Source organism: Neomonachus schauinslandi, chromosome 1 (assembly GCF_002201575.2).
Source record: "Neomonachus schauinslandi chromosome 1, ASM220157v2, whole genome shotgun sequence".
Classification (NCBI taxonomy): domain Eukaryota; kingdom Metazoa; phylum Chordata; class Mammalia; order Carnivora; family Phocidae; genus Neomonachus; species Neomonachus schauinslandi.
The window spans coordinates 200,763,023-200,770,296 of record NC_058403.1 but is presented as its reverse complement, the minus strand read 5'-3'; the positions used below and the strand labels follow the sequence as shown (position 1 = coordinate 200,770,296).

The 7,274-nt window shown below is 57.1% G+C and overlaps 1 protein-coding gene across 1 annotated transcript; it reads right to left on the bottom strand.

Annotated features, from left to right (window-relative positions):
- On the bottom strand, window positions 1-6,260 carry TM6SF2 (transmembrane 6 superfamily member 2). The gene is made up of 10 exons (XM_021683079.1): window positions 6,110-6,260; window positions 4,382-4,485; window positions 3,854-3,951; window positions 3,682-3,785; window positions 3,201-3,283; window positions 2,679-2,803; window positions 2,380-2,481; window positions 1,976-2,068; window positions 1,175-1,294; window positions 1-235 (listed from the first exon to the last, which is right to left on the bottom strand). Exons 1-10 carry the CDS (start codon window positions 6,202-6,204, stop codon window positions 29-31), a joined length of 1,131 nt encoding a protein of 376 aa, XP_021538754.1. The 5' UTR covers window positions 6,205-6,260; the 3' UTR covers window positions 1-28.
- Between the last annotated feature and the right edge of the window lie 1,014 nt (window positions 6,261-7,274).

Sequence of the window (7,274 nt, the reverse complement as noted above, 5' to 3'; positions counted from 1 at the left end):
ACAGAGTCCTGGGGAGTCCCCAGCACTCTCAGTGATTCTTCTTGTGGTGGTCCAGGGGACCAGGGGGCGGGCGCAGGAAGAAGGCGGGCTGCCACAGGCAGCGGAAGGCCAGCAGGTGGGGACCCAGCGCATACAGCAGGTTGAACCCGAAGAAGCAGGCCCAGGCGTCATCAGGCACACGGTAGGTGAAGGGCGTGCGCACATGCATGGAGGCACCCATGTGCGAGAACTGTGCCTAGTGGCCATACAGGGAGGATGTATGTCAGGGGCCAGGAAAGAACAAGTCCCAGCATCACCAGCATCCCACCCTAGGGAGCCCAGAGGGTCTCTGTCCCTCTCACTGGCTGCTGGCCTGTCTCCCTTCTCTAGCCCATCTGTCTGCCTCTAAATATCCCTGTCCCCACATTTCCTGTGTCCTTTTCCATCTGGCTGTGAGCCTCTCCCCAGCTGTCTAACCAGAACCATCTTCACTCTCTGCTGGGCCCTCCCTGTTTCCCATCTCCTTGATCTGGGTCCAGTGCCTCCTCTTGCTCTTCCCTACCCCAAGCAGCACTTGACACTTGACACAAATCCTGTTGATTCTACCCTGGGGATGTCTTCTTGGTCTCCACTGCTCAGGCCTAGGCCCAGGCTTTATCACTTTCCATCAGGAACCCTGAAACAGGCCCCCTAGCTCTGACTGGGCCTCTACAGCTCAGACACATTCCATGGCTCTTCCATGCTCAGAGTTCAAAGCCCTCACCATCTAGCTGTCAAATTCTCTTGCCTCTGCCTCTATCCATGTTGTGGCTCTGCTAAACCATTATCCCCCTTGGCGTCTTTACGCTGTTCCAATTCCTGAAATGCTCTTCCTTGCCTAGAGAACTCATACCCATATATCAAAGCCCAGCTCCTAGGCTCACTCTCCTAGGAAATCTTCCCCTTCTGGAATTGCTCTCAGCCCCTATCCTTCCGTCTCTCCAGTTCTGACCACACCCCCCACCATGGGGTTGGGAGTGTTAGTGTCAGGTACTTTCTCCCCGAGACTAGGGAATCCTAAGGTATCAAGCTGGGGCTGGTGCCTCTCAGAGGCTCAGCATCCCCCTGCTCAGGGAAAGCACAAAAGCAATTGATGGGTAGGCAGAAACTTTCTTCCCTACAGACCCCACCGCACGTTCCCCACGCCCCACCATACCTGGCCAACAGCTCCAGCAAACACCAAGGCCCAGTCAGGCAGCCAAGAGCAGCCAGGGAAGATGAGGGCATAAGCAGCCAGGCCAAAGAAGGGCAGCACGTAGAACATGTACACTAGCATCTGAGGGGCATACAACCCATAGGATGAGCAGCAGTGGCCTCCCTGAGCCCCCTGAGGTGGAGGCCCCAGGGAGGATCTGGCCAGCCTCAGAACCCACCCATGATGCGGCTCTCTGCACGTCCCAACCCTGTGCACATTGCTCCTCGATATCTGCCCCTCCCCCAACCGCCGCCACCACTTGCAGACACACTGAGCCCACCCACGTTACTCCGGAAGTGGCACGTGACCCTGGCCTGGCCAACTGGAACACTCCAGCCCCCCTGGCCATAATGATCAGCGACAGGATGTGCACTTTATTCAGTGATGATGGCCCGTGGGCCAATCAGAGTCTGCCTGAGATTTGTACTCAAGCTCTGGAGAAATAATCGCTCACATTCCTCTGGGGTGGCTAAGTAGGGCAGATGGAGGCCTGTTGCTGCCCAAGGCTGTCTCCACAATCCCACAAAGTGACTACCTGGGAGTGGAGTCCAGGCAAAGAAAGCAGAGCCCAGAGACAGAGTTATCCTTAGCTCCTAGATCCAGCCATACTTGAAGACCATATCTGTCTTCATTTTGGAAGACAGACATTTTTGGTAGGACAACAGATTGACTTGTGTTTCTGGTACCTGCTTCAAAGAGGACTTGCTAGACCTCTACCGATGGCAGGACCATATGGCCCTCTCTTCCCAGCTGCCCTCTCACCTGCACCTTCGGATAGGCCACGGGGTCCTGTAGGTATGGCTCGTACTGATAGATGTAGACAAAGCAGGCATCTGTGGGGCAGTCAAGCACCACCTGGGGCAGACAGACAAACCAACAACCCACCTCAAACATTCTTCCCACAAGAAGCCTTCTCCACCCTCCCAGGCGGCTCCCATACCCCTTGCTCTGGCCTCCCCGAGGCTTGGTTCTTTCACTTTGGTGGGAAGGTTACAGAGAATGGGGCTTTGTCATGGAACACTCAGATCAGACTTGATGAAGAACTTCCCTGGATGACCAGACAGGCGGGCAGTGGCCTTTTTGCACTGGTGAAAGGAACATGGTTGGTGCGGACAGGAAAGGGGGTTGGAGGTAGAAGAAAGGTAGGCTGGCCACTGCAGACTCACCAGGCCCCGGAAGAGGGTGAAGAACCCAGCGAGGGTGAGGTATATGACAAGGGCCAGGTCAACCGGGCGTCGCAGGATGCCCTTTCTTTGTTCCTCCTGTACCTGCCCCATGGGAGAGAGACAGTGTGAGAAGTCGGGTACCCAACAGGCACTCGATAAAGGCTCCTCCCTTCTTTCCTAAAGGCCAACGAGATCCTTCCAAAGAGGCAATGTTTTTGATCAGAAGCAACTCTAATTGGGGGGAGGAGGGGCATTCGGGCATGTTGGCACAAGGAACTGTCTGGCGGCAAGGCACTTACCACATTGGGGGTACAGCAGGTTGGTGCCCGGGACTGGTTGAAGACCCTCATACCAGCCCAGCATGGGACTAGCACATAGGGGATGGCAAGGAAGAAGGCGGGTCTGATCTCTGAGCTGTATTTACCTGTCATGGTAGGAGAGAGGGGGTGTCACTCAGCGAGGATCACCCAGGCCTGGCCAGACCCATAGGTGAATCACACCAGAATCCCTGGCTGGAAGTAGTAATTCATAAATGCAGTCTTTATTCAAGCTCTAGCACCTCCTCTGGCTCCCCAGTGCTCATAAGATGGTGTCCAGACTCCTCAGCCTGGCCTGCCTCAATTTATTTTCTGGATATGGCTTCTATATTTCAGTTGTTCTTTGCTTCTCCTGGATACATCTTGGGTGTCCCTCTTGCTCAGCCACCCCCACATACTGGGCTGCCTCTCCCCTCTACCTCCCAAGACCTACCTATGAACCTTCTAGGCGCAGGACAGTAACCCAGCCTGAGGAGACGGGATCCTTCAAAGTCCAGTCCTTACCAAGGAGGTTTCCTGGGAGGAACACCAGGATGCTCATAATGAAGGATCCCAGCCAGTACAGTCCAAGGTTCCGGTATCTCTTCCTAGGGTGGGGGATGGAGGGGTGACCAACAGATGTCTGTTCCCCAGTCTCAGAGCCCTAGCCATGGCCCAGAGTCCACCCTGGGCTCCCCAGCTCTGGGTCCCTCCCAGTTTTGTCCAGGACAGAAGGGACAACAGGGAGATGAATGGGGGACTGAACAGACCATCTGTCCAGGGACAGAAGTGGTTGCTTAGGCACAGGGGTGTACAAGAGAAGAGAGCTGACTACCACCTACACCTGTGACATTCCTTGGAACCTTCTCCTGGCCACTCCTGGCTGGAGCCCTAGAGATTTCCCCTACAGACACTGCTGACTGCACCCAGGCATGGGACCCCACCTGAGAACTTGATCTCCTTCCCAGGATCCAGGTGCCACCACCCCCACTCCCCCGCCATGCACCTTCTGTGGATGGCACCAGCCATGGCCAGGTAGAGGACGTAGTGAACCGTGCCGTCCCAGTAGCAGATGAAGACTCCATGTGCAGTGCGCAAATACGGCTCTCCCTGCAGGGGCAGGTCAGGGCTCAGCTGGGCAGCAGGGCAGGAGGCATCCCGGGCGGCCCCCTACATACCTCCTTGGTAAAGAACTCCATGAAGCCCACCGCGTAGCCATCTTCCTGGAGAGCAATAAAGAGGTCCACCACCGAGGTGAAGGCGAAGACAGCGAACACTGTGGGGAAAGTGGGCGGGGCATGGCCCAGATGTGGGCGGGGCATGGGGGCACTCTTCTGGGAACCAGAGTCCAGGCAAGGAACCACACCCAACTGCTCCCAGTCGCCACTCCACAAGTCACATGACCCATAGCCCTGCCTCTTGAGGAGGCACAGTCCCTGCCTTTGGGAGGCCTCAGGCTGAGAAGGCACTGACCCTGCCCTCAGGGAATCCCAAAGTGATGAGGAAGTATGGTCTTTCAGGGGTTCCCAGTCTGATGGGAAGATACAGTCCTGCTCTCAGGAGCCCCAGGTCTGACGGGGGAGGCCCTCTGAGGTTCCCCAACCAATGAAGTTTCTCCAGTCTTTTTGAGGTTCTCCAGCCTGATGGGAGCCCTTCAAGGGGATGGAGGAGGCCCCTGCTCACACAGTTCTCTCCGACTGACTCACCAGCATAGAGTGGGTCATAGTAGATCTCGCCGGGGGACAAACTGTAGATAGCCACAAAAAGCAGGCCCAGGATCAGGGTACTCATCAATGCCAGCCCCAGGGGGCTGTGGAGAGGGAAAACAAGTCAGAGAGGCCAGGCCCAGTGCTGAGGCCTCACCCACCCTGGTGAGGGCAAAAGCTGATTCTAGGATGCTCCAGATGTTGAGACTGAAGTGTCTTTCCATCCAGGAATCTTGTTCCCTGCAACTGCCCTTTCCCATCACTAGGCTGTTGCCTGAGCTGTTTCTCCTTCCTGGAAACTCCTTCCAGAAGTCTCTTCCACTTGGCAAATGCCTACTCATCTTTCGTGGCCTATCTTTCATGGCTCCTCCTCCAGGAAGCCCTCCCTGACTCCTTAGAATCATTGCCCAACTTAGGCCAAGTACAGAGGGGGCATCAGTCAACTCTTTCTGACTATACAATCCATCCCGTCACTTGCTGATATGTGTTTAACTCAATTTGCTGTCAGTCATTCAACATCACCAAGCCACTCTGTGGTCAGACCCAGCTCCCAAGCCCCTGCCAGGTGTCTAGTGCTCAGCACTGTACACCTCACTTTCTGAAACTTCTGACTCCTCCTAGCTGAAGTCCAAATGCTTCTATCAACTCCACCCCACCCCTGCCCTGATCTACCCCATCAACCAGATAAGACAGGTCAACCAGTTGCATAGATAAGAAAAAGAAATCATGTTGGAAGCCTCCAACACAGGTGGGCAGAGTGGGTGGTTGGGAAAGCTATCCAGGTTCCCAGACTCCTCTACACTTTCTCCAGGCTCCTACCTTCTCATGGACCTCTCTGACACCTAAGATTCCCATCCTGGCCCCATCTGACCAACAATGACAATTATAGTAATCAGATAAGACCACACAAGTCTTTGCACACAATTTGTAATCCTTAACTCTAACTATAGGACAAGGTCGAGGATTATGTTCATTACACACTGAAGAAACTCAGGCTCCCAGAAGCAACCTGACTCATTCATCCAGGGGGATGGAGCCAGGAATTTGTACCCAAGGAGACAACCCCACAGGCAATACTCCCTGTACCCCATGTCTTGAGTTGAGCTAGGTTTGGGAGTGTGAGGGGCTTGCATATGCCTGGTACTCCAGTGGCAGGATCCACAGGGCTGGGGTTTAGTTTAGGAGACAAGGGAGGTCACAGCATGTAGGCGAAACTGAGGCTAAAGACAGGTGGGCCAAACCTTAACAGGAGAAAGTCTCAGGCCTGAGAGAGGCAATGGAGGGGCCATCTGCTAGGGTTGTTGGAATAGAACGCGTGTCCGAGTGTGTCAAGAGCTGGGTCATCAGGCCATTATCTGGGCCAATACTTTGACCTTTGGTAACTTTGGAGCTGGGCACATCCCTGGGAAACCCCAGAAACCCTCCAAAACTCTGCCCTGTGGGGAGGCTCTGCTTCTGAGCCTCCTTTCTCCTCAAGCCCTAAACGTCCCAGGAGCGCCCCCACCCTCACCACACAGCCTCCTGGCCGGCGGAGAGGGGACTTCAGGTTGGATGGGGCTGGGGGTAGTTCTGGCCTAGGTCCCTTCTTCCTGGCAGGAGCTGCGCAGGGACTCGGGGCGCGGGGGAGCCAGGCTCGCCGCCCGCGCATCCTCTCTCCCTGCCACCGCCAGCGCGGCCCCGCCGCCCGCCCCCCTCCCGGTGGCCGCCCTGGCCTCTCCCCTCACGCACTGCGAGAGCGCCGAGACGTGGTTGAGCGCATAGGACAAGGGGAGGGCGCCGAGCGACAGAGCCGCGATCTTGCCGGCCAGCGGCGGGATGTCCATAGTGGCGGCGCCCGGACCCCGGCTCGGTCCCGGCGCGGCCTCCAGGGCGCTCGGCTCCTCCGCGGCCGCGCGTCTGGGGTGGGGGGAGGGTGCCGGGGACCCGGCCCCGCCCCGCCCCGCGCAAAGGTCGCCCGCCGCTGCGCCCTGGTCTGGACGCCTTACCTTGACCGTCCAGCGCGCTCCCGGGGAGCCTCTGAGGCCCCTCCCCCTTGAAGCGTCCCTTCCCCCACCCCTCCCCGGGCTTCACCGTCACCGGACTCAGCGCGGTTCTCTACGCCGCCCAGCCTCAGCTTCACTATTCAAGGCTAGAACACCATGTCTCCGGACGCTTCCGCTCGTGAGGCCCGGGACTGCAACCTGGAGGCCCTGGGCCAGCAGCTTCATTCTAAGGGAATTTGTTCTCCAGGCCTCCTTCTGACTTCTGCTTTCTCTGTCCTAAGCCACCGGTGTACCTACCTCGACCCTGAAGGGGACCCTTTTTAATTCCACATTCCCTAGACCTTCTTCCCCCTAGGATCAAAGGGGCATTGGCGGCATTTTGCGCCAATGGAGGAACCTCAGTCGCTTGGACACAAGGAGTTGCCTTCAGGGCCCTTGGATCTGAGTGTTCACACAGTGGCCACACACATTTAAACACGTGTCCGGGTGTAAAGCTTTGACTGGGTCTGGGGATCATCTCAAGGCAGGCAGCCAAGGTCATGGGTTGGGCGGGTCCCTTGAAGGACTCTGTGTGCTATGTTCCTTCCATGTAGCGTGGGCACCTGGTGGGCAGCTGAGGCTGTGTCCCTGCTCAGTGGGTGGTGTCAAAGGGAGGGAGTCCAAAGGGTGGGCTTAGTTAGATTAGGCATGGATTGCTAGTTTGGTGAGTTTAGAACAGTGTTTCTGGCAAGGAGAATAGCTCAGGCCTGGGGTTGGGGTGTGGTGGGGGGCTCAGAGGGGATAGCTGAGGGAGGATTCTGAACAGCCTGCAGGAGGCTGGGCTTGGTTCAGGGGAAAATGCAAAGGGCATGGCGCGGGGGGGGGGGGGGGGGGGGGCCCCGGGGGGGGGGGGGATAGAGGGGGGGGGGGGG

What these genes read in the sequence shown, in the direction of transcription:
- TM6SF2 (XM_021683079.1), bottom strand. Translation starts at nt 6,204, where the DNA reads ATGGACATCCCGCCGCTGGCCGGCAAGATCGCGGCTCTGTCGCTCGGC. An exon ending in TGGAGTTCTTTACCAAGGAG is followed by an intron (nt 3,786 to 3,853) that starts GTATGTAGGGGG and finishes CTGCCCCTGCAG; the next exon opens with GGAGAGCCGTATTTGCGCAC. An exon ending in CCTCCCAGGAAACCTCCTTG is followed by an intron (nt 2,804 to 3,200) that starts GTAAGGACTGGA and finishes CTACCATGACAG; the next exon opens with GTAAATACAGCTCAGAGATC.